This window comes from Corvus brachyrhynchos, unplaced genomic scaffold (genome assembly GCF_000691975.1).
Source record: "Corvus brachyrhynchos isolate BGI_N302 unplaced genomic scaffold, ASM69197v1 scaffold125, whole genome shotgun sequence".
Lineage (NCBI taxonomy): Eukaryota > Metazoa > Chordata > Aves > Passeriformes > Corvidae > Corvus > Corvus brachyrhynchos.
The window spans coordinates 806,006-833,578 of NW_008238342.1; the positions used below are offsets into that span (position 1 = coordinate 806,006).

The following is a 27,573-nucleotide window of genomic DNA, read 5'->3' on the forward strand; positions in this document are numbered from 1 at the left end:
TGACAGTGTTTTCAGAAGAATTCAGTATTGGTTTACACAAACATCAGTGATAACCAGGGCTCCTGAAAACCCTTTGTTGTGTCTCCACATGCAGGGCCAGGGCTGTGGGACATGTTTGATGCACAGTTGCTCCTGGATGACCCAGAGTAGCAGCTCACTTCACCTGTTTTTTCCTTATCTACCCACGCTGACAAGGGAACTGTTTCCTTTCACTGCGTGTTTTTGTGGCTGTTCTTCTCCAGTCTCTCAGAGCAAACGTGGCAACGCTCCAGGGAAAGCCAGGAGACGTGCAAGCTCTGCTCCACGTTGGCAAAGAGCAGCCTCTGTCATCTGCCTCACAATCAGCCTCCTTAAAATTGTTTATAATGATTTTTGCCTGGTTTTAAAATGTATTAAAGGCTCTGTACATCCAGTGAGACAGCAGCCAATGGGATCTAAAATTAGACTGACTAGGCCACACAAATATAAATCCATTTCTTTTCTTCCCTAGGATCTCGCCTGGAAGTGAATACAAGGAATATCATATTCTACTCAAGAACGTCATGCATTTCAGGGAATTATTTGAGTACAGGTTTTACATAATTGTCTTTTTTTGTCTCGTGGCATACTGAACTTGCATAATGAGCTCAGTGCACTCACAGCAATCCATTGTAGGGCTGGATGGATTTGGTGGAGAGTGTTGAGCCCAGGGTATGTTACACAATGGTGTATAATGCACTGTAAGCAGGTCAAGAGATAAGGCAGCCCAAAAACAGGCGCAGGCAAGGAAGAATTAGCAAAAAGCACTCTAAGAAATTAATTCAACCTGGCTTCAGCTGAGCCAGAAGGACCCAGAGCAGGAAGGAAACTACACTCTGTACCACGCTTGCTCCCTCTGAGATTTTGTCTTAGAGTATTTCCCTTGTGCTCCAAACTGAAGGAGTGGAGTTAAAGGATTAAACAAAGCCTTTGTGCCATGCTTTGCACGGAAGATTTGTTTGCACCGCATTTTCCAAAGTTTCATCTCAAAAGACATGTCCTGCTAGTGGCACGTGGCATTCACAGCCATCCTCTGCTCTGGGGCGTTGTGGTCTGCAGCAAGATCCCCCAGCAAAGCCACAATGGCAACACAACCCAGCTGCAAGCCAGACTTCTTTTACCCCAAAATATACCCTGTTTGGTGTTTTTCTTTCATCTGCAAAGAGACATTTCCCAAAGAAGCCCTGCGTGGCCCTCACCACCCAGGGCACACTGGGAGTGCTGTGGGAAGACACCAGAGACACAACCAAGAGCACACCATCACACGCCTGTGAAGCCAACACTGACAATCCCATGCTGGACCTAAAGGGACAATTACATTTTTTCCTAAATGCCCCACACTACCCCTTGGTTTGCTCCCCTTGCACCATCTTCCCACAGAGAACCAAAGCACTTAACCCCAGGCTCTGCTTTTAGTGTGGAGACTCCACAGCACTCAGGATGTTGGTTCTGCTCATGGTCCCAGTCCTATGAAGGCAGAGCAAAGAGCAGTAACAGCTCTTGGTACCCTTCCCTTCAAAGTGTGGCTATCAGCCGGATTAAATCGTCACCCACTGGACCAGACCCGGTACTTTTGCTACATTTCTTGTTATTTCCTCTACCAGCACCTTTGAAGCACAAAGCATCACCACAAATCCACTCAGATTTGAGGCCTCGCTCTTCCCAAGCCAGGCTTGGGACCCCAAAGCAAATTGACAAGAAAACTGTAGCTACTAAGAAATCAAAAAGCCATCAAGCCCAGCAGAAGCAGTGTCCCCCCCTCCCCATCACCCAGATTTGATGTGTGTGATTAGCACGAGGAAGGCAGGGATGTGGGGATGGCTTGCATAATGTGGTGCAATCTAGCACCTCCCCCAGGGTGCCCAGCTGCTGCAGAAGCAATTTCACAGCTCATCATCCATTATGAGATTAAAATAATTTTTTTTTTTTTCCTCCCGTGAAGTATTAATAAATTGTGCAGGCAGACCAGAGTTAGTGCCATTTACACAAATGGTACTGAATCACCCACCTAGTTATTTCTTAATAGATCGAGTATCTGTGTTCCTCCTTAGCTTGTAATTTAAAAACCTAAATACACAAACCTGTTTATTTGTCTCATCAGGCCCCGAGCCAGCACTTACTGAGCCTGGGGACAGCGGGACAAAGGCAGAGCTGCTGCCTCCCGTGGACCTGCCCCAGCACTTTACAAGGGAAACAATACCAAAAAAGCCACATTGATCAATAGGAAGAGGGAAATGCACCACAAAAAAGCCTGAGCCCACATTGAAATCCCTCCCTTCTGGGGGCAAAACTCACGGAGGCATTGCTGATGTAATGCAGGTTCTTTGGTACATGAGTGAAGATGTAAAGCTGTAGTCAGAGCACCGCTAATGGCTCTTTGAACATCCCTGCTTTATTATGGTATCAGACGAAGGAGGCATGTTTAATGTTTAAACTTCCAACAACAAATGCCTTCAGCAAATATGTTTTATGTATTTATTCAGTCCTTCTTAAGCGCCTGTCGCCTCAGCAGCTGAGGTGCTGCTTACCTTTCTTTATATTTATTTTATTAAAATTAAGAATGCACCACAGCTTTGTAAAATGCCACATCCTTCCCTCCCTTCTCTACTCTTTACCCCCAAGAGCAGCTTGAAATTCTTCACCCATCCATCCACTGCCAAACATTTCAGGCTGCCAGGAAGCTGCCGAAATGGGGAAAGGAAATTAACTGCAATCACCGGGGTGATAAATCAGCTTCCCACATTTTCCCAAAGACCCTCAGCCCCAGAATCCGGCTCCAGTATGTGGGAGATGTGCCAAAGCCAAATACTGCTGAGTCAGCTCTGCCAAAGCAAACCCTGAGGTGGGACAGAGAGAGCATCGACCCAGTTCAATGGCAGTGATGGTGTTTGGTTGGCCAAGGGAGGTCTATGACAGATTTCCCATGGGATTGGGATGTCGCACTCCTTGCAGATCCTAAATATACAGAACTCAGCAACGTGCCAGTCACAGAATCACAGAATCACTGAGGTTGGAAAAGACCTCCAAGATCATCAAGCCCAACCTTTGACTGACCATAGCCCCTGAACCCACTACTCCCAGTCCATGGGATGTCAAGGTAAGAGAAGCTGCGGCTGCCCCATTCCTGGCAGTCCCCAAGGCCAGGCTGGACGGGGCTTGGAGCAGCCTGGGATAGTGGAAGGTGTCCCTGCCCATGGCAGGGAGTTGGAACCATATGAACTTTAAGGTCCCTTCCCACCCAAAGCATTCCATGATAATCACACAGGATGTCTCTCTACCTCCTTCGCATTTACTGAGCTCCTGAGAGCCACAATTATGACTCTTCCTCCACAACCACAGCTCCAAGAATTTTGTTCTTTTCCTCCCTTATCCGAAGCAGAAGCTGTCATGTCACAGGAGCACAAAGGTGCTGGGGCTGTTAGGGAAAGCAGGAAGCACCAAGAGACTCGTGACAGAACTGTTAGAACTGGAACATGGTGCATGGCCAAGTATCCAACTCCCCAGTGTAGGCGTGAAAATCTCAGCCTTAAACCTCCAATATGTGAATTTTGGGAAACAAACAGATTTTATCTTTAACAATTTTAACAACTTTTTTTTTCTTTAATAAAACCAGGCTTATCTGTGGTATCTAAAAAAAGGCAGGAACACACACATGGCTGTGAGAGGCTCATCTATGTCCTAAATCAGATACTCATCAAATTCCTTCTAAAGCATTAAGCAAACTGGACAAAATGAGCAGTGAGAGTAGGAGCCATCCTTTCAGGAGGAAGGCAAAAAGGAAAACAGCCACCTTAATAATCAAAATAGCAATGTCTCCCCAAAGTAATGACAACTGTCCATCTAGAAGGACAGCCAGGGCATCAATCTGCTGCTCACAGCCAGGAGCCTGTATCTGGGACCAACTCCAGCACGGGCACTGGCAGCTCTAGAGGCCATGGACAACATTTGTGGACACAGGGAATGGCTTTGCAGAGGAAAAGAAGGTGCAAGAGGGCTCACATCAACACCAGCCCAACCATCACCACACGACCACAACGCCCAACCCAACACACAAGGCATGAGGTGGGAAGAGAAAACCAGCCCCAGCTCTCCAGAGGCCAAAGCAACTGAAACCCTCCATTCACTGAGCAGCTGGAGAGGTTTTTCTGTTATTTTCACTGGTTTAGACACACACCAGGTAGAACCTGAACTGTTCCAAGGGGAACAGACAGAAGTGGAAGAGTCAAAATGAGAGGCAGGGATGCTGATGGAGAGGAGGGGGAGGCTCTGAGCAAAACAGGGCTGCACATAACAAAGCCAAAACATCAACCCCGTGGTAAAAATTCACGTTTTCCCAGCGTACTCAAGGGCTGCAGCTGCTATCTGTCAAATCCAAGCCCACACAAGGCCTAGATATTTCCATAAACTGGGATGACTCAGAGCCAAGTGCTTCTATTGCCAATTCTAGTACCAAACTGGGCACCTCGAGTCCCACTTGGTGTCACCAAAAAGCATCAAAATGGGACAGATCCTTCTGAGGAAAATTACTAGAGAAGTAATGTCTGCAAGCTAAGCTGCATCAGCTTTCACCACTTCTCCTCCCATCCCTATTCTTGGTAGCAAATAACAGGAATCTCTTTCCAGACTGAAACAGAGCGAGAAAGAAGTCAGAAATGGAGGATTGCATGGACAAAAGGAGAGGAAGGCAGGTGTCTCTAACAGGGGTATTGCAGCACTCCTCGATGCAGAAGTCTGGAAATCAGGACAGGCAGAATTCCACTGCATATTCCACTCGTGGTGTTTCAAAAATTAAACACCATCACATGAGCTGCTCAGAGCACTCCAGTGTTTCCTGCACTTTACAGAGCAGCTTTCCTTTCCTTTTTTATTTATTTATTTTTTTCTGCATCACCAGCATCTCTGCCTGAGCACAGTCAGATTGTTCTTGAAGTTGCATTCAAGCACCCAATAACTTGCTCTCAATACCAGTGTGGGTTCCCAGGCTTGCAGCACCCTGACTTGTACCCAAAAAACATGATCTGCTGCTACCTGGTGCCCCATCTACTTGCAGAAGTGATGGGCATCGTCCTCCAGCTGGATCCAGGCTGGAAACAAGCACCTTTTGGGTATTTGCCCCCAAAATGCACTAGGAATTCAAGAAGCCTGGGGAAAAAAGCTTCTCAAGAGAAAAGCAGCTCCCATGGGGAGCCTGAGCGCTCAGAGCTACGTAGGTGTGTGGTTTTGTTTAGAAGTCATCTGGAATTCTTAAAATAAATTTGCTAAATTGTCTTCCAGAGACTGATGGCTTTTCTTTTTTTTATTTTTTTCCCCTCGTTAATAAACTTTCAGGGGTATCTTTATTGTTATGTCTAATTTTAGTGAAAACTAACATTTCCTGAGATTCAATTTCTCTCATAATTGTTGGAAGGAAACTAAACTGTCTGCTGTAAACATTCACTGTATTGTGTGAAAAGTATCTTTATTACAGCCCACTGGGAATACTAATAAAATTCCCAATCCTAGCCCTTCCTCACTTTTTTTTTTAAGAGCTCACTCTTTTCTCTTATATACCCATTAGTGTCAGTTCAAACATTCTGCGGGCGAGATATGAGAACTTAAAATATATTATTTAACAATCAAGGGTGGAATAAAGACTTGTGAGCAGTAAGATCCTTTCTGCCTTCCCTTTAGATGCTTTCTATTTTAGAAAATGAGGATGGCTATTCCATTTGTCTGCTTTCATGCTCAGAGTTGATGTAAAAAATCTCATTAGTTTAGTCTGACACATATTCAATACAGTCTATGTACATATTTTTTTTCATTCTATTCTACAGCTGCAAAATGATACTAAATTTCATCAGATTGGAATGAAAACTGTGGTCTTGGAACATTTCCCTTTAAGGGTCTTATATTTATTCAGAATTCATGAATCATTTTCCAGTAATACAACTATAATTATTCTTAAAGTGTTATGTTTGAAGGTTTAATATGAAATACTTGCAAAAAGCTCTTTTTCACTTTGATAGTTTGTAATCTTCATGGTAATCAGATCAGTTAGCTCCTTCCCACAGCAGCCAGGAAAATACAATTTAATATGAATCTCATACTCTTCGCTCATGTTTTAATTAAAGTAATAAAAGCCAAGTCATATTTTGCCCTTTCCAGTGTACACAGATATATATACCTGAGCTAGACAGCACCAGGGCTGGCACTTCTGATGGCAGCTGATGGATTTGCTAGTTTGAGATAAATTTAATTCAGGCTGGCTCAGAGGCTGCTGATCACAGAAGTGGTGTCAGTGATGGGTGAGACCCCGCACAGTCCTTGGCAGAAGTGCCAAACAGGTGATGGGAGCATGGACCAAACGTGGAGCTCGTGGAGCTGCTGTGACAGGCAGCCTTCAGCTGGGTCCTGTGCCAGAGCTCACCTCCCTGGCAAAGCTTCCCAAATGCCTCTGATTTGTGGTTCCCACCATGGCTCTGACCAGCCTGGCCTGGTGTGTCCCCTGAGAGGGAGAGATCTAAGCCTTCCCCAGAGGAGCAGAACCACAAGGGACTGGTGGCATTCTCTTCCCAGCCCACTCACGTCCCTGCTCTGCCCAACCTCACAAGCGAGGAGAGGTCGGAGTGAACGCCTGGCTCTGAGCAAAAGGAGCTGGATGGCTGCACTTGGGATACACAGCCCTCATCATCCTCCAGTGCCTGCAGAGCCCTGATATCATGGAGTCAATCAGGTTGGAACAGCCCTCCAATATCCAAGTCCACCCTGTGACCAATTGCCACCTTGTCACCCAGCCCAGTGCGCTGAGTGCCATGGCCAGGTGTTCCTTGGACACCTTCAGGGATGAGGGCTCCAATACCTCACTGGGCAGCCCACTCCAACATCTGACAACCCTTTCAGTGAAGAAATTCTTCCTGATATCCAATCTAAATCTCCCATGGCACAATATGTGGTCATTTTCTCTTGTTCTATTGATATTTGCCTGGAAAAGCCTGACCCACACCTGGCTGTCCCCTCCTGTCAGGGAGTTGTGCAGAGCCACAAGGCCCCCCCTGAGCCTCCTTTGCTCCAGGCTGAGCCCCTTTCCCAGCTCCCTCAGTCACTCCTGGTGCTCCAGCCCCTTCCCAGCTCCGTTCCCTTTTTCTGGACATGCTCCAGCCCCTCAATGTCTTTGTTGTCGTGAGAGGCCCAGAACTGGACACAGCACTCGAGGTGCCTCAGCAGTGCCAGCACAGGGGACAACCACTTCCCTAATCCTGCTGGCCACTCTATTTTGGATACAGATGCTCTGCTGCTGGTCCTGCTCTCATGGGGCTGGAATGGAGCCCAACCCTGCATGTGCGCAGGGCAGCCTCAGAGCTGACACAGAGAAGGGCTCGTTCTGTCCTCAGCCAAGGCAACAGAGGGGCTTTCCTTTCTGCCCAGGCCATCATCCAAATGCTGAGGTGGAAAATAACATTTTCCTGCTGGAAGTAAGTGGCTCCTCCGTTAATCACCGTGTTGTGACAGCAGACCCAAACACCGGCTCGGGCTGGGTCTCCGATGAGGAGGGAAGAAGTAATCAATCAGTTGGGAAAGGAAATCCCAAGAGCAATGGGCTGGGTATTTTCATCCACACTGCTGTGGCCCACGGAGCTGCATTTCCACAAATAAACAGAGTTATCCAGAGTGACTCCCCAGAGGTCCATTAGAGCAGCAAACCAGCCCCTGCAGGAGCCAAACCCAACTCCCTGCAACAGGACACAGGAGGAAATCCTTGCCCATCACAGCTCCCCGAGAGCGATAGGGCTGCACTGGCAGAGCTCAGCATCAACCCTTGGCATGCACAGACGTGGCTCCCTGTCACAGCAGGGAATTCGGGAGACACGTGCCGAGGAAGTAGCTCAGCACAAGGAGCTGGAGGATCCGAAGGCACAAGCAGCTTGTGGATAAAAGCTCCAGGATTGCCTTTGGCTGAAGTGACTGCCACCACTCCAGACCAGCCCAGGAGCAGCAGGAGCTGACCAGAGGGGCCCCAGTGAGGGTTTAAAGCACACATAAGCACCATATTAACCTGAGAGCTGTGCTTTAAAGGGGATCTGCTCCTTCCAGAGCTGCTCCAGGTTGTCCCCTGTGCAGGACCTTGCCCTGGGCCATGCTGACCATCAGTGGCTCTCTTTACACCATGTGCAGTCCCTTTACAGCAGTGCTGAGCACATGGGAAATCCTTGATAAAGTGACACTTTCTCGGCTAAAGCACACTGCCTTCCTCTGTCATTTGCTGCTCTTTTATGAGCCATTGGCTTTACAAGCCCAGCAGCATTGCTGGACAGCCAGCATGTGTCCTCATGCCACAGGAGTCACCCTGCACGCCAGCAGATCCTGTTCAGTCTGACTGGACCTCAGCTGCGCCCCATGGTGCTCTGAAGCAGTCCCAGTTACTCCATCTCCTTCAGCCTCCAGCACACAGGGAGCATTTCTGGGATCTGGGATACACCTTTCCTTCAGCCCCACTGGTGGGCACGATGGCATTTTGGCATCAAGGACCACACATGTCCAGTCCTCTATCAGAACTCATGTTGGTATCAGTATTTTCTATATGTAAACCTTCAGATCAAGATGCAGCAGCAGCTGTTTCTCGGGGGGATGGACATCATCCTGCTGCTCCTTCTCTGCCAGCCCCTGGGTTCCCACCACCTCCCCAGCTGCAGCTCTGCTGCCTCCGGCCCTGGGCCAATCTTCTGCACAGACTGGCTTTTTTATTATTAATTTTTAAATGTTTCACTGTTTATAGACTTTTTCACTGCAAAAGAAATCCCAGATCTGGCTGAAGATCCTCAGGCACATTTTGATCCCACACCTCACAGAACAAGGGCTACAACCAGATGTGCTGCTTAATACAAACACTCTTTAGCACTGGGTCAAAATAGTCTCTGAGCTGATTCATATCCTGGAAAACCTTGGAAAGACATGGGAAAGACAAGGAAAGGTAACTGCTGGGACTGGCCAGAGCTGGCTGTGGTCTCCAGGGAGACCTTGGAGAGTGGTGAGTGCTGTGCCCAGCCCTCAGGCTGCCAAGGGTGGTGTGTGTCCTCCAGTGCACCTGAAGATCTCCTTCTCCCTCCTGCCTTTGCCCCTAAACCTAAACCTATCAGCAATCTCCTTGATGAAATATCTACACATGAAATTCAACAGTTTCAGTGTTTGCCATCTCTGCCAGATGCTCCGTGCCACCTGACAGGTGTCTTCAGCTGCTTAAGATGCTATTTCTTTTTCCCTTTTTTTTCCCAGAGTGAATGCAACAGAAGCAGACACCATCCATTTTGGTCTAGAATGGCTGAATTGCGTTAGTTTTTCACACTGGGATGCTTGGTGGCTGTTTTTCAAACACTCTATTGCTAAAACGTAGGAGTCCCATGAGACCAAGGGTTAAAGATGATGTTCATTCTGCTTGTAATACCAAAGGGTTTTTTATTATTATTTTATGTAAACACTATAGCCAGCCTTGCACCAGCAGTAAAACCTTCTCTTGCTATGACTAAGCTGCAGGAATCGCTTCCTGACTGCACCTTTCAAAAATTCCACTGTCACGCAGGAGTTCATGCAAAATTCACAAGCCTGGATCATCAGCTGTGGTTGTGCTCAATCCCCAAACCCCGCCTGGAAGGGTTTCCATTAGCTGCTGAATATAATAAATGACATGTAACACTCTATTGTTCATTCTAAAATAGTACATGAGATTCTTCCTGAGTCGTCTGCTGAGAAAGGCATTTAGGATGTATCAATGTCTCCCCTCTATTTTTTCTTCTCCAGCACAACATATGAAATTATACAGTATTACTCAAAGAACAGCAAAAAAGCAAAATCTGTATCTTAGCATGGGGGCCTGCAGTGCACACTCCCAAACTCTGTGTCATCCTCTTTCAACTCAGAGTCTATACAAACCTCTCTCTTCTCTTCACCAGGGGTCTTTTATACACATGTAGCTCCATGTTCTTGCAGTATTTGCAATATATCATTGTAAAGGCATTGGGGAGTCATCAGCTATTTGCTTTCAGGTCTGCTCTGCCCCTGTTGGGGCCAATTCCAGGCTTTGAAAATACAGATTATTTGCAGATTGGAAGAGACCAAGATTCTGCACAGGTACAAGAGAGTAAAGACCACAAGACTGCTTTCAGAGATTCAGGAGCACCAGAGCTCTCCATGCCCCCTTAGAAAAGGAGACCATATTGCCCCTTTTTTAAAACCTTCACTTACATAAGTGACTTTCTTTAACACTGAACAACTTCTCATATCATCTGTTCCTGTGATCCACAGATCAGGCCAAAAATCGACAGAATATGGACAGCCCAAACCCGCTCTGCTCAGTTACTCCCTCACAGGGTGGTGAAACACTGGCACAGGTTGCCCAGAGAAGCTGTGGATGTCCCATCCCTGGGAGCATCCAAGGTCAGCTTGGACAGGGCCCTGAGCAACCTGATCTGATTGGAGATGTCCCTGCTCCTTGCAGAGGGTTTGAATTAGATGACTTTTAAGGGTGCCTTCATCCCAATCCATTCTGTGTCTCCGTGAAAGTTAAAACAAGTTTCTTCGTGTGTAAAGGATTAACTAGAAACACCAAAGTTCATTAGAGGGCTTGAGTGGAAATTGCACAAAGAATAACCTCACCAGGGGCTCTAATTTCCTGTGCAGACCCTACAGTAGCACTCAAGAGAAGGCCTGCCCTAAGGAATTGCTCAGCCATGTGTACGATCTCCTGGGTTCTTCCTGCCTTTCTTGTGGAGCAATCCTGGGCTCAAGGCAGTGGCTCTGGTGACTGTGAGCAACCTACTGCACTTTGTGGGACAAACAAAGCGCTGGAAACTCTTCCAAATTCACTCATCTGGTCGGTCAGGGACCAACTGCCATAAGAACATCTCACACCTGAGTAATTGCATGTTGTTACTTCACTGTCAGTGCCACAGCAGCCCCACCACCGATTGACAGCAAACCAGAGACCACCTTGGTTCCATTTTACAGCTTCCTTCTCTGGAGGAAGGAGCAAGAATGAGGGCAGGGTGACCCTCACCTTCATTAGCAGCACCCAATTACCCTCACTTTGCCCAGGGCTCTATGGCCACTTCAGTCACTGTGTTCTGGCCCCGTGATCCCCAGCAGGGATGGGGAACTCCTGCACTCACATTGATCTGCCCCAGCCCCAGGTTTATTTTATCAAGTGTTGACATTTTTCTGTGATTCAGTCAAGATGGGTGGGAGGACAACACGTCTGCCAGTATTATGACAGGGGTTGAAGGCATATTGTATAGCAGAGGCTGCCAAGAGGAGCTCTGTCTCATCTGGAGCCTCAGCAGAACATGAGGAAGGTATCCATAGCTTCCTGCACATAATTAATTTCTAATTATCCTATCCTTGCTTTCTGCATTATCACTTATTTACCAAACACACCTTTATTGGATCGCCCAGTTCCTTATAACCAGCAAAGCCATTGTTATGTTAAAAGCAATGTTCTAAATGTTATTTATTATTTGATAAACCTTGTGTAACCCTGAATGAGGACATTAAACGGCAAGAACACTACTTCAAAATCCCATTTTAAATAAGTCACCAAGACAGCTGTGCCTTTATAAAACACATTAGAGTGGCACTCAGAGCACATATGGCTCAGGGATATATACAAATTATACAATTTCTGTCATTCGATCAAATAAGAGGGACGTTTTGACCCCAGAAATGAGTCAAATGTAAGTTGTAATTCCAGCCCCACCGGAGGCCCCAGTAGTAATGGATCCTGACGGCTGATCAAAGAGCCCTGACCATTTGACCCACCAGATCAGTGACTCACTGTATCTATTATGGCTAATACAGACCCCAGCTTGGAGATATACGGAGGCAGAGAGATAAAGGGCAATAGATACAGTAGATAAATGTTGATTTATATACATCCAGGCACGTGGGGACATCTGCAGATGGATCCCACGTGTGCGGGAATGTCGCTGTTGGGGCGGTCACGACACACACAGACAGTGCCTCTTTCAAGGGCCAAAAAACCATTTTATTAAACAAACCAGCCTCTTTTATGCACTTTTTGTAGGTTATCACTCATGTTACAGATTCATTGGCTGCTAAACTATTACAACAGACTCACTGGCTCTTGCTAACTACAACATACTACCATTGGCTACCTATAGCATAAGCACTCAAGCATTCAGAAAAATAACAGGTGCAGATATGTTGCTGTTTTCTCCTTCTACTGTTTAACTTTCTTGCTTCTGTTGATACTACATTCTCATCAGTAAAAACGAATTGTTTTTGTTCTCACGGACTTTTTCACAGTCCTTTTCTAGCCAAAGTAACAGGCCTGAGCTGTAATTTTACAAAGGCAACAAGACCTTCATTTTATAAGGTTTTACTTACGGGAAGGGCCGGCCGTGGCTAACCCCACACAGGTTTGTACAGGGGCACGGCTGGAGACAGATGCTGTGGATGTGTGTGCACAGGACAAATATCATCTCTCTTAACTGCATCTCCCTTGGGGTGTCAGCAAAACCCCTATGCCCAGCGGGGCTCCTCGATTCACACACAGCCAGGGAAAATCCACCTTCTATTTTACACCTATCCTGCCCCACAGAAACACATCCCTGCCCATGGATCTGCTTTCTTGGCAGTGTAAGTGTAAACAGCGCCATCCACAAGTTACCCAGTGTCACCCTAATGCCCAGACCCCAAGTTGAAGTCCCTTGTGTTGCTCTACATAGGAGGTGAGACACCTGCTGTCATCTGCAGCACGTGTCTCATCAGCACTGGCTGAAATCCTGCCTTTTTCAGTCATAGAATCCCAGAATGGGTGGATGGGAAGGGACCTTAAAGCACATCCCATTCCACCTCTGCTGTGGGCAGGGACAACTTCCCCTATCCCAGGTGGCTCCAAGCCCCATCCAGCCTGGCCTTGGACACTTCCAGGGATCCAGGGGCAGCCACAGCTTCTCCAGGCATCCTGCTTTTTCAGCTGTAGAATCCTGGAATGGTTTGTGTTGGATCTTAAAAACCATCCAGTTCCACACCCCTGCCATGGGCAGGGACACCTTCCACTAGACCAGGTTGCTCAGTGCTGCTGTGCAAACCTGGCAGCCAAGACCTGACATTTTTGGTACACAGATGGGCAGCATGAGCCTGCCAGCAAGAGCAACACACAGGAATAGCATCAGGGGAAGCAAATGATGTGCAAATAACTTTGTCAATTTAACTCTCCTATTTTCAGTTGAACTCTCAGGTTTTCAACTCTTACCAGTAGAGCAGTGGCTCCTGTCTGTGCCCTCATTTCCAAAAGCAAAGAGCTACTGATGCAGCTCTCCCTGGTCTGAACAAACTGCACTGATGTTGAACAGCCTTTCCATGAGGAGTCACACAAATTAGCTTGTTGGGACAGAAATGGGCTGGTTGCTCAGCTGGAATAAGCCATGCACTGAGATCTCCTGGGATTAGGCAGAGCACAGGATCCAAACTGTCCAGTGACAAATGTTGGGGAAGATGAAACAGGAAAGCCTTATAAATATGATTGCCTGACAAAAGATTTTGGGAATATGAAAACTACAGGCAACATCGAAATGAAAGCCACTTTTGAAATACCAAGTCTTAGTTACTAAACAACTAGAAAACAATGGTATGGCCAACTGAAGGTAATCCCCTCTTGATTGAACAATACCCTCTGCTTGCAGGCAGGTCCAAGGGTCAGAGCAGACCCTACTAGCTCAGCAGAAGGGGTCCAAAGAGTAGTTTTTAGAAGTTAAGATGTAACACTCTATGGTAATATAAGAACTCTTATAGGCTGTATGTAAATGCTATAGGATTTGTATCTTGTATTAGATTGGTTAGTGACAATTAGAATGCGCGTGCTCTCTTGGCTCTGCTCCGATCTGAGTCTGGCAGCTCTGAGCAGTACCCCTATACCAAAGCCTTTTACAATAAACCGACTGTGTCCCAAGACCTGCCTATAGAGATCTCTCCGTCTCCGTCCCGACCGAACCCGCCCGTAACCTACAACAAATAATCAGCTCTTTCCTCCTTCGAGCTGCCTGTTGCCCTGCCAGCAGCCAGAGATACTCACGGAGGGTGGGGAAATGCAGCAAACACCCCTCCCTAAGGCTTTCCATAATGTCCCTACACTGACCAGGCACAGAATCATATCCCTGCTCCCAAAAGCCAAGGAACAGCGGTCCCCAAAGCCATGCCAGGGCCTGGCAGTCCCCACAACCTCCTCACATCACCCCAGCTCCCTGAGACGGCAGCTCCTGCATTTCTTCACCCAGAACATGGGATGATGATACCTTCTTACAGGAGATTCCCAGTTGTAGTTAATCCATGTTTCTAAAGCACCCATGGACTCTTCCTGCAAGTGCAAGAGTCTCGATGCCAAATAAAACCAACCTCATTCCTGTTCAGGAATTGCCCAGCCTTTCCCTTTCCTGGTGTTACTCTCCTTATCACAAAGACCTTAATAAATATCTTTTCCTACTGATTTTGCAGGTGTTTTTATTTCTTTTACCAGCACCACTGCATTTTTACTCATCTTTCAGAGCACTTTGTATCTGTGTATTCCTTGGGATTTTTTGCATTACTTAATTCCTTGCCTTTGTTTGGGGAAGGGGGCGGGAAAGAAAGAAGGAAAATTGACAGGGGTGAGGAATGATATTCTGCTGACTCCATGAGACACAAGAGATGCCTCACTCATCTTGGGGGTCAAATGTCCGTGATGGTTTGATCAGATGTCAGCTTGCATTTATACTCTGGCCTCTGTTGGAGGTTGAATTACATTTCACATTTGACTCACTTCTGGGGTCAAATGTCCCTCCTATTTGATGGAACAAGAGGAATTATTTTCCCCAAGCAGGTTGTGCTGGCGTGAGCTGTCAGTGCTCTCATTATGTTTTAGGCTCCCTTATTTCTGCATTTTGTCCTCAGCTGAGTCCATCCCCTCTGGGATGACAGCAGCTGCAGCCATGGCACAAAAGCCATCCCAACAAGGAGGATGAAGGGAAGGAGCAGCTCACCTAGCTTCCACATGCTTTGGAGGGTGTTTTGTGGGGGTTTTATAAGGGTTTTATTGTGGGGTTTTGTTTCTTTTTTCCCCCAAAGCTGGCAGCTGGGCAGGGAATAATGAAGGAGAGAGGCAAGTGAACCCTGATCCTGGCTTTACCACACTCTGCCGTGAGAAACTGCAGAAACCTAGAAAAGTTTGGGTTGGAAGGGACCTTAAAGATCATCTCATCCCACCCCTGCCATGGCAGGGACACCCTCCACTATTCCCGGCTTCTTCAAACCCCCCCGTCCAACCTGGCTTTGGACGCTGCCAGGGATCCAGGGGCAGCCACAGCTTCTCTGGGCACCCTGTGCCAGGGCCTCCCCACCCTCCCAGGGAACAATTCCTTCCCAATATCCCATCTAACCCTGCCCTCTGGCAGTGGGAAGACATTGCCCTTGTCCTGGCACTCCAGACCCTTGTCCCAAGTCCCTCTCCAGCTCTCCTGGAGGCACTGCCAGATCTTTAGGCACTGGCAGGGGCTCGGAGCTCTCCCCAGAGCCTTCTCTCCCCCAGGCTGAACAGAAGAACTTCCTTAGGATCAAATACCAGACAAGGAGCTGAGACAAAGCTGCTGCCAGGGAGCTGCAGGATCATGATGGAGAAAAAACCCCAACCCACCAGGCTCATCTACTGCAGTGTGATGGTTCCAGTCCTGAGTGTGTAAGATTTGCCTTTGTCCTGATGGAACCCGAGGGCTGTTGGACATCCCACATGAGCTGTAAAGGTATCTGGTGGCTCAGCAGCCTCTGAGGTGAGATTGTGAAACTCCCCTCCTGCTGTTTAATGTACTCCTTTGGGTTACAACAGGTTTAGCAAACAATAAAAAGCCATCTGGAACCCCCATTTAAATAACAGAGTTGTGTCATTAGTACTGAAGTCGTGGCTGGGGCTGTAAAACCAGTAAACAAATGCTGATGTGCAGGTAAATAAAGGGAGATGAGGATGAAGGAGGGTGAGGAGGAAGCTGCTCCCCATCCTCCTCGGCCAAAGCTCATGCTGGGTGTGAACCCCTGCTGGCATCCCTGCAGGCCATGAACTGGGATCCTCACCTTCCCTTCCAGTTACACTCTTGGAACACCAGATGAGGTTATGGGGAGTCACTGCAGCCTCCCACAGAGCCCCAGATGCCACCTTGCACCCTTGTACTCCTTGGTCCCACTCCCAGCTCTTCTCTGACTGCCCCACACCAGCACAGGGAGGGAACTGGGGATGCAAAACAAGGCAAAGTTCCCCATTTATCTTGCATGTTACTCCCTATAGTGCTTTTGCTGGTGCAGAAAGCATCAGAGCAGCCCCTGAGCACAAAGCCATCCCTGCAGTGGGGGGTTCCTCCCTTTCCGTCCTTAACTGTTACTCCAAAATAGGAAATAAAGGTCAGCAAGTGAACAGAGAGCAAATGAAGAGCAAACTCCAATTGCCCAGGTCACAGGGATCTGAGCTGGTTTGGTTGATCTTTCTCTGGGATCACACTCAGTACATGAATCCTCCACCACATGGTAATCCCTGCTTTCCTCCTTGAGGTGCAGCAAACCCCAGAGCATCCCTTCTGACTTCCCTCCCGTGCCCAGCCGTGAGGGAAATGGGATGAGATAGGTGCTAAGAAGGAAACACAAATGGCTCATGCTGGCCATGGCTGTGCCCAAATCCAGCCTGATCCTGCTGGCACATCATGGCCAGGGACTGTGGCTGGTCCCTCTGCCAGCACTGCCAACTCTTCCCAGCGAGGCTGTCAAATCCTTGTCCCTTGGGGGTTTTTAAAGGCAAAGTACCTACACCAACTGCCCTGTGAGCATCCACCACCTGTGGCTCTGCACAGCCTGGGGGGGACAGGGCTGAGCCCTGGCTGGGGATCACCCCATTCCTTCCCATATTTACTCACCCTCTGGCAATTCCTGGCTCTAATGATCAACCCCCTGCCGTTGTTGGCTGAACATGTATTTGTTTCTGCTGAATCACTCAATAGCACGAAGTTTGCTGTTCCTACCCCACCCTGGAAATGCTCCTCACACAAGAACAACCTCTCCCCATGCCATGGTGGCGACGGCTTCCAGTGCCAGCTTCCAGAGCCAAGGCAGGAGCAACTCTCCTGAGCAATGAGCCAATGCACTGCCATGCTTCAAGGAGGCAAACTACAGGATTTCATCCCATTCCCAGCGTAACATGGATGGAGTTTAACCCCTGCTGCTACTGGAGTACCATGCGTGACTCACTACCCTTGTAATCCATAGTGATGACCCAAACCCCAGGGGGTGGCCCATGGGGGTGTGTCTGTGGTCAACAAAGCAGCCCAACACAACCAAAAATGGGATGCTGGAATGTGTGAGCAAGGAACTGTCACCTTCCCTCACAAGGCTGCACGTGATGAGGTGCTTCGTGCTGAGGGTGCAGCACCTCTAACCATGCCAGGCCAGCACTGAGGGATGCACAGGGACCATCTCTCATCTCCAGGGCAGGGGGACAGAAAAGCATGTGCTGAAGTCCTCCTGTCCCAGAAGGACCTAAACACGGGCTTAACTTTATATAATCACAGAATTGGGTTGGAAGATCACCTCAAAGATCATGTTCCAGCCCATACACAGGTTTAGGGCCCCACTCCATGTCTTTTCCATGTGTATCCAAGCCCAGAGAAGGCTCAGGCGCCTGCAAGACAGGAACACTTCTATTCTGGTCCCCCACACGTGGGTTTCTAGCTCCAAAACAGGAACCCTTTGATTCCTTTTTCTCCCCTAACTGTTAATCTATTTAGCTACAGGAAATACTCCACATGAAGGGAGGAGACACCTGAACTCCACACAATACTTGGAAACTTCACTGCATCCAGAAACACCAAATGTTCCTTCATTTTGAGTGAGGGATGCTGAGGCAAAGCTTTTCAGCAAAGCTTTTCAGCAAAGCTCTTCAGCAGAGCCAGGCTCCAGTGGCAGGCAGCACCCGGATGGATGTGCATCCCACTCCTTCTACCAAGTGCATCCACTGCTCCTCAGCAGCAGCTGGGCTCTGACCTCCTCCATGGGCCCTCCTGATATCCTAGGAGGACAGATTCACAGAGAGCTCCTGGAATTTGTGCCTAAGTCCCCCTAAAAATCTCACCCCAGCAAAACAACACTTACCTGATTGGCCGATAGAAACTCCTGGGCGTTGTCGTTCATCCCCATGTACATGTTCTCCCCATCAAACTAGAAAGGCAAAAGAAAGAGTTAATGAAATGCCATCTGCACAGCTCGCTCCTGTGCATCCCAAATGCCTTCCTGGCTCTTCATGTTGAGAGCCAGAATTCCCAGAGGAAAATCCTGAGCTGCTGTTTTAACACTTTGGAGCGTGTATGAGCACACCACCATCCCAGTTATTGCAATGGGACATGCTAGCATAGCATGGATATGGGATCTTTTCAGTGAAATAAAGAATGAACCACTCCAATTCAAGCAAATAAATCAAATGTGTGAACCCACAGATGTACGCTGCAGCAAAGATCACCCTAAAGAAGCTGTTGCTAAAATTCCTACTAGACCATCAATCAGATATTAAAAGCCAACTTCCAGCAAAGGAAATGTCCAGGACTTGGGCAGGTCCCATGCAATCCTCTTAGAGACCTCTGCATTACCCTCAACACCAAAGCAAAGCTACTGCAGCAATGCAGCATCACTCTGGAGCATTCAGGAGGGGTCTCTGTGCAAAGCCTGATTGCCCCTCCTGACACATCCATCCCCTCATCTCCTGTTCTCCTGCCTGCTCTGCCAGGACCCTGCTCCATGGCTGGGCCAGGCAGCCTGAGCACGGCCCATCCTCCTGTGTCTCCACAGCCAGTTCCCAGCTGCTAATCCACTTACCAGGCCACAAAAGCCCCATGGAGAACTACAACTCTTCTCACTAATTAGCTACAAGAGGAGCTTTTCCTTTACTCTGATTCCAAAGGAAGGAAAAAAGCCCTCCAGGATTGTCTCCGGCTCGAAGTACGGCTGGGGCAGGCCTCAAGGCTGAGTTCACAAATTAATTATGGCAATAAAAATGGGCTGTGCCATAAAACACTCCCGAGATGAGGATGGAGGTACCAGCTGTGAGTGACACCTTGCACTTAACAAGGAGAAGAGCCAAGCCTCCTGCCCTTACCAGAAGCATGATGAATTGGAGATCGCTCACCCCTCGCCTGTTCTCTCACTCTCTGATATGAAGCTGATTCCAGTTATGCCTTAACAGAAAGTGGCCATATTAAGAGCAATAAAAGTGAAATCTAAATAAAACCAGGTGAAGAATTTCAGCCTAGACAATTAATTACACTTCCATTTCTCGGAGAGCTACAGGATTAGCTATTAAAGTCAGCAGAGTTCGTAAAGCCAAGTGGGGGTAACAGGGCTCTGCTTGGCCTCAGACATCCTCTAATTGCCAAACTGTCCTCTGGCACAGCAGAGCAAACCAATTAAAAGCTGCAAAATTGGAGCAGGTATTGTGGCCCTCATTAAGAGATACCTGCAGCAGGGTGGGAGAGGATTCCTGTGCAGCTGCTGGGTTCTGCAAAATCCATCAGTGAGGCAGGAGCTGTGGGATGCAATGAGCACTGGACCAAACAACTTCCCCAGAAGGCAGCTGGGTACCATCCACTTTAAACTGGATTTCCCTCCACCTGCCAGATGGTCACTGGCACAGCCAACTTCAGTTCCAGCTGGAGCTGCTGTGCTTCCAGGCACGGAGACCCAACCTGCTCTGCAGTCTAAATACCCTCTAACAACCCAACCAACCCCAGCAGGGGCACCTGAACTGGCAGCAGAGGTGCCAGAAGTTGGTGGAGAATCACAGAATCTCTAGGCTTGGAAAAGCCCTCCAAGACCACTGAGTCCACCATTCTCCCAGCACTGCCCAGGCCACCTTTAATGATGTCCCCCAGTGCCACATCACCTCTCATAAATCCCTCCAGGGATGGTGACTTCGCCACTGCCCTGGGCCACCTGTTCCAGTACCTGACCACTGTTTCAGTGAATAAATTCTCCCTAATATCCCATCTAAACCTGCCCTGGTGCACATTGAGGTTCATTCCTCTCATTCTACCCCTTGCTACCCCTGAGAAGACAGCGACCCACACCCGGCTACAGCCTTTTTCTCCAGGAAAAAAAATTACCTTGAAAGTTACGTTCAGCAAACCAAAAGTATCCTTCACTAGGGATTGTCCCAGAGCAGGACAAACACTCTCCTTTCTCCATACCCTTCTGCTTGCCAGAATGTATTTTTTTATGGCTTTCTACTGTTCCCATACCTCCATTCCACAACTCCTTCTGCCCTTGATGCCTTCATAAGAACTGTAATGAATCCTGCCTTCAAAATTACTGTTCCTCTGATTGCCAGGCTGAGCAGCGAGCCTGAAAATCAAGACTCGAAATGCAATGGAAACTTTGGAATTTCCCCACTGCTGATTGGATTTTTTTTCCCCTCTCCTCCAGGCTATGAGGGTGCAAACAAATTTATTAGAAATTCTCCCATCAGGATATTTTTTCAATTAGATGTTTGCCAGTTATGCAGCAGCCAGGTAGAGCAGATAAGTAATGTGCTGTCCCTCTTCTCATTATTGTTTTGCTACGGAATGCACTTCAAAACAATCAGCCCCATCATTCCAGGTAAATTTATGGTAGAAACAGAAATTTTAATATTTCCCCTTGGTTATAAATGCTTCCTCCTTTTTTTTCCTTCACTCTAGCTCCTGTTCCAGACCTGGATACAGCCATTCATCATCCTCCTTACCCCAAAATCCAACCTGCACTGAATGATGTGGCAGGGATCATTTTCAAGTCCTAATTCAAAAGGAACATCCTCTTGTGCTCTTGTTGTCTTTATCATCCCTGTGCTCGGTTGCAATTCCTTAATTTTATCATTCTGTGGTTAATAGGAGCAGCTCATTAAACAAAGCAGTGGCTGTGGCTGATTCTTGCCCTCTCCTGCAAGAAATGAGCACGAAGCTGAGGAGGGAAGGGGAAAGAAAAGAGGGCAAGAAAAAGGAAAAGGGAAGGAAAAGGGGGAAGGGGAAGGGAAAGGGTGAGAGAGAAGGGAAAAAGGAAGGGAAAGTGCCCCAAATTCCACAATTCTGGCAACAAAGTCAAATGAACTCCACTGAACTGCCTTGGTCTGCAGGTGGCAAGAACTCCAACCCAAAGGACAGGCAAGACTCCATCTTGTGCTGTAGGAGGTGGCTTTGCCTGGCACTGATGGATAAGGACATGGATGCTGCCAACCCCATTCAGAGAGGGAGTTCCAAGGACAGCAGGGTGATGGAGACCAAGCCATGACTGCAGCCCTCCATGGGACAACCTACTGAGTATTATGGGTCCAAACAAAAGATAAAAGGACAGTTCTATTCTGTGAGGAATCACCCTCTGAAATTCAGTCTTTCATGAAGAATTTAATTAAAAATAGAATTCTTTTACTACGGCTCTTCCAGGGGAGCTGCAGCTGGCGCTGCTGCTCTATCAGCCCATATACCGAGCTCAATTCAGATGTTGTTGTACAAAGCACTTTTAAAACTTTTATTGCTTTTCTAGACTCACTTTGGTTTGTTATTTTTGCTCCACAGCATTATTTTCAAACCTGTAAATGTGCCCAGAGGTCACACGGGTCCCATGTTAGCAGGATGAATATGAGTAAGAAAAACAAATGCAGGCAGCAGGCTGGGACAGACCCCAGCGTGCAGCAGCTGTGGGATCTCCAGCTCTGTGCAAACAGGGAGAACAAATGTTTGCTAACTGGGAAGGACCCAGTGGAAAGAAACACAACCTCCTGCCAAGATTCCAAGAAGGTGTTACTTTTTCCTGGATGGCACTGCCAGCTTGTACAATTTTATTATGAATCTGATCACATCCTTTTTATTTCCTGAGAGCCACGAACTGAGATGGAAATTTCAGCTCTGTAAGGAACAGGGGAATCACAGACTGGTTTGGGTTGGAAGGGACCTTAAAGATCATCCAGTTTAACTCCCCTGACATGGGCAGGGACACCTTCCACTTGACCAGAATATGCTGGCCAAGTTCGTACCAGTAATACCTTCTGTGATACCTGCAAGATCTCAAAAGCCTTCCAAACTTTTTATTTAAGTTTATTTTATGTGCGGTGTGTTTGGGTGGGTTTTTTTGGGTTTTTTTTTTGAGTTTTTTGTTCTTGGAGGGGTCTTACCTAAATTCTGCCACTGATTTTTGGCAATACTAGACCAGAGCACCTTAACTGCAAGTCCACTGAGGTTCTAGAGCTTGAAAATGTGGACTGCTAATACAAATCCAGCAGTAATTAAGAGCCATCAGCATCAAGGAGCTACTAAATGACCAGTTAAGAACAAATTGGATGCCTCCAGTGGTTCCTACTGGTCAGAGCTATAAACACTCACCTCTGGTTTGCCTCCCTGTACCAGGACACAGGAGATGGGCAGCAGGTTCCCTCTCATGACAACCTCATTTCCAAGCTGGGTGCACTGGGGATATCACCTTTCACGGGAGATTCTTGGAATGCAGCTGGGTTTGTTTTCCAGCAAGCTACACCTCAGCTACCACTGGCACCAAGACAGAGTGACCCAAAATAATGCCACGCAAGGAATGCCTTTAGGTTTCTAGTGAATAAAAGTTAGGACCCAAGAAAACTTGTAAATCACAGTTAACCTGTATTTAATACTCCTCATTAAAAAAAAAAAAAAATTAAAGAAAAAAATATTGCAGCCCATGTGTTGCTGGGCTTCATTCAGCTGCTTCCAATGGCACCGTTCCCACCATGGGGGAACATAACTCTTCTTTAGAAAGTGTTACAGAAATAGTTTTATCCACAAGTGGTTTTTATCAGTATTGTTTGGGTGGTACACTCTGCTGTGAGTGCACTTTAGCCGTGGTACTTCCATGCCCTGCATCCCCGTGATGCTGCTCCTGCACACCAGGCTCAGCCCTTTGAGGCATTCAGACCCAAGGATGCTGGTGCTGGTAAGGATCCTCTCTGGACACACCTCTGGGATGTCAAATCCTCACCTCAGCCCTGCCCCTGCCAGTGCTGCTGCCGGCTGAGCAAAAAAAATTTAGCATCCCACCTCTTCAGGGAATACATGGCTGAGGTTAGCTTAATCTCTTTAACTGCAGTTCCCCCATTAAGGTCTTTACACAACCTCTGGCCCGGAGTGATCTACTTAGCATTATTTATTTGTGTGCTGAAATGCTTGGCTAGCCCCTCAGTTGATCCTGTCAGGGAGGGTCAGGAGTTCAGCACGAGATTTACGGCTCCCCCCAGGAGTGCCCTGCGAGGGAAGCTCGGCATCTCCAGCCCGGCCACGCACCACGATTTGTTTGGGGACAAATGGCATTAACAGGGAGCACGACCCCACAGCAGGTGTCAGAGGCAGAACACAAACCCAGCATCCACAGGAGCCACCGGGGCTTTGAGGGGCTGAGTTTTCCACAAGCAGTCAATACTCTCATACATTATCCCAGGGGAAATTCAGATGGATGTAGCTGAAGTCTCGAGGCTTAAAGCCTTACAGTAAAAAGTGGCTTGTTTGGTTGATTTGTTTGTTTTAAGTAGGATGAAAGCCTAGTAGCAGTTTTTTCTCAAATACACTAGGAGCAGGAAACCTGCAGAGCTGGTGGGACCAAGGTATGGTAGAGGCTGTCAAGAAACTACAACCAGGTGGGAAAGGAAGGAATGACCTGCACCAGCTTGGACACTGATGGAGTGAGTATTCAGAAATTCCGAAACTGAAGCATCTCCCTTGGAAAGACCCATCTGAGAAGCTCTCACACTGGGATAGCCAGAAGGAAAACATCAAACCAACCAAGGAAATCCTAAGGAACCCGCACAGCCAAGCGACATTCATCCACCTGCCCTAAAACTGTGGGAGGGAACTTTGGGCCCCTCATGACAACAAAGACATTGAGGGGCTGGAACGTGCCCAGGGAAGGGAACGGAGCTGGGAAAGGAGCCCCAGGAGCGGCTGAGGGAGCTGGGAAAGGGGCTCAGCCTGGAGCAAAGGAGGCTCAGGGGGGACCTTGTGGCTCTGCACAAGTCCCTGACAGGAGGGGGCAGCCGGGGGGGTCGGGCTCTGCTGCCAGGGAACAGGGACAGGAGGAGAGGGAACGGCCTCAGGCTGGGCCAGGGGAGGTTTAGATTGGAGATTAGGGCAAAGTTTCTTCTCTGAAAGGCTTGTCCAGCTCTGGTATGGCTGCCCAGGGCAGTGGTGGAGCCACCATCCCTGGAGGGATTTAAAAGACATGGATGTGACACCTGGGGACATGGGTTAGAGGTGGCCTTGGAAGTGCTGGGGGAATGGCTGGGTCCAACAATCCCATAGATCTTTCCCAACCTAAATAATTCAATGATTTTAAATGTTTGATCTTCTGTCTGTACTCCCAAACCAGCTGGAGTGGGAAGGGGAAGGTTCCACACCAGCATGTCCAACTCCCTCAGCGTGAACCTGTCACACTCCAACACACCCCAAGGAGGCCCAGAGGGAGCCAACAGAGGGACCTTGTGCCTCACAGCCCACTTAGAGCTTGCTGAAGGGTCAGCAAGCCCCTAGGAAAGGTGAACTGATCTCTCTGGTTGGACTTCTCACAAGGTTCCTTGAAAACCAACTCTAAACCCCAAAACCCAACATGTCATGGGACCCAGGGCAAGGTTCTCTTGCTCACAGCAAGACACTCAGTAGGTTTTAGCAAGAAGATCATGGTCTGTGACCCATCTGCACTAAAATCTATCCAGCTCATCACATAACTGATCTGCAAGGGTTCAGTTTATTAATGAGACAGAAATTATTCAGGCCAGCCGAAACTAAAAGTGCCTTTGAATAGCTCTGCATTAGGACTCTCGCTGCACTAAGTGGCACTGAGGAAATGGAAGATTAAATTTAATGTCAATAAATGCAAAGTAATGCACTGAAGAAAAGCAACCCCAACGACAGACATGACAATGGGCCTTAAAATAGCTGCTGCTGTCCAGAAGAGAAACTGTTCTGGACAGCTCACTTCCAACTTTTGCTCAGCCTTCAGCAGCTGCCAAAAATGTCATTCAGGTTTTAGAAACAATCAGGAAAAGAGCAAAGAATGAAAGATCAAGTATTATTTTGCTTCTAACAGTCTGTACTGTTAGAAGAAAGAGAGAGGGCAACTGCAAGGAGGATCCGAGGTGTGGAATGGCACATGTGGATGAGGAAAAAGGGGTGAGGAAGGGATAAAAGGGTGTTAGAGGGGCTCAGCAAAGATGTACATGAAAAAATGAAATGAAAGCAGGGTTCTAACAGCCTGAAATCAAGGAGACAGACACCGAAATTATTAGCAAGTGAAATTAAGCCCTTCCAGAGAAGTTTGTGCTGGGCCCAACAACACCACCTCTTGCTGAAGGACACTGTGGCTGAGAAGGATCCAGAACAGCAATTGAACAAATGAGAGATGAGTAATAAACCCAGACCTGTGGGCTCCTGGGAGCTCTGTGGGCAGATATAATCTCATTTTTTAGCATGTGGGTGGTCAAATATCATTGTGGGATCTCCATCCCTGGAGATACTCAGAGCTCAGCTGGGCCAGGCACTGCACAACCCCACGTGGGGGGCCCAGCTTTGCCTGGGGGGCTCAGGACACACAGATGTCCCTCAGGACTGGCAATATTTGGTGTTTGGAGGCTTCTGTGACACGTGATCATGCAATACTCACACAGACCTTCACCCCAAAACCTCTGCAGCACCCCCTTTTATTCTCCTGAAATGCCACCACTATTCGAGTGACAGCATTCATTTATCTAAGAGACCGGCTGGCTTCCTGTCAACGCTGCACACAAAATTATTGTTATTATATTATTTGAGGGGGGAATGAGGCCTTAAACTCATTTACCTGGATCTTTCTGAGCCTGCAAAGGAGTTCAAGCTCTTCACATACACACACAAAAAACCCGTCCACTGAAAGCTACAGGGAGCAGCAGAATTTAGTCTTAAGACTGACATGGAAATAGATTAATTTTTTTCCCCATTTCATATTCTAATTACAATTCTTCTCCCCCTACTATTTTCTGTTCTCATTACAGTCTTAAAATTGCTCTGCAAATTCTGTACCTTATTCTGCTCTTCCTACCATCTTTGTCATGGAAATGAGAAACAGAATGTATAAGCATGAAAATATTGCAGAGATCAAAATTCTGCTTAACCCTTTCTCGTGCAACTCCAACAAGAAGCAAAAGCAGCACAGAGCAGCTAATCCTCCACCCATCCAGCCTCCCCTTCTTCTCCCAGCTGCACTGAGGAGAAGGATGCTCAGAGAAAGGGTGATGAATTTAAAGGCCAAAGTCGCTCACCTCACAGTGAGGTGACACCTCGCTGTGCATGGAGGAGGGGTTGGGGTTTTGCTCACGGTTGCACCTCGCTGTGCATGGAGGAGGGGTTGGGGTTTCGGTTTAGCAGGTTTTGCCCCTGAAGGCAGATGTTGATCTAATACACTTTGACTGTGTTCAGATGATTGTGTTTAGCGTTTAGCCTGGTGTAATGCTGCTGGGGAGAGCTGCTGCTGGTGCATTGAGCTGCCCTGGTGCACTGAGTGCTCAGCAGATCTCCATCCTTTTCCATGGCACCAAGAGCTCACTAGAGTTGCAGCCAAAAACCAAATCCTTCCTGATTTCTCTCCAAGTCTGGGCATGGATGAGGAAATCAGGCTGCTGGGAGGTGAGCAGCACCCGCTGCTCTCACCCAGGACCTCCCCAGCCCATCGCTGACCAGCTCAACGCTGTTTATTTTGCAGCGCTGTCGCTGCAAGGCTCAGGCATGTACATCACTTCCTTCTGGAAACCAAACAGCAAGCACATCCGGAGCCGTTTATCACAGGTGCTCGAGGAGTTTATCTGCAAAAAAATATAACTACCAGGCCCTTGCTGAGCTGGTCCTTCACCCGTCAGCAGCTGAGTGAGCGGGAGAGCTGAGGGAACCTGGTGAGGGGATCAGGGATGCAGCACCATCCTGGCACTGGCCTGGTGTGCATTAAATAAATACAGTAAGTGCTGAGGAGCAGTAACTGCACTGCCTGCTCCTCCAGCAACACTTGTAATTCACAGGAAACTGAGAGAGGCAGAAAACATGCAAAGATCTAAAAGAAGCTGCGGAGACTCTGTGCTAGAACAGTGCCAGTGTCAAAGGTGCCGAGAAACATTGTTTTCTGCAAGATAAAACCTCGGGGCTCAGATAAAAATAGAGTCGATACCTGTGTGCCTGGGAAGCAGCTACCAGCCTGGCTCTGCTCTGGGAGTCTTTTATGGAGATGCTGATTTCAACAGCAGAACAACAGCCCTGGCTGCAGCCAGAGGTGCCACTGGAGAGGGGCTGCACATGGCACTGGAATAGCCAAGGAGGCGAGGGAGCAGCTGGGAATGAAGAAACCTTAAGCAGGGAAGCTTTCCCACCCTGCAACTGGGTCCCCTTCGCCCAGGGAGCGTGCAGCATGGGCAGCGATGCTCAGCTGCACGCCTGAAGTGAATTCCTGGATGGAATCAAAGCAATTCCTTGGGGAGCGAAGGTGGCAGCTGCCAGCACAAGCAGT

The 27,573-nt window shown here is 48.0% G+C and overlaps 1 protein-coding gene across 1 annotated transcript in view; it reads right to left on the reverse strand.

Moving 5' to 3' along the window:
* TOX2 (TOX high mobility group box family member 2) overlaps positions 1–27,573 on the reverse strand; it is a 151,289-nt gene that overhangs the window by 72,063 nt on the left and 51,653 nt on the right. The window contains exon 2 of the mRNA XM_017735132.1: positions 18,166–18,231. Coding sequence (XP_017590621.1) covers positions 18,166–18,231 — 66 coding nt within the window. The remainder of the gene's footprint in view (positions 1–18,165; positions 18,232–27,573) is intronic.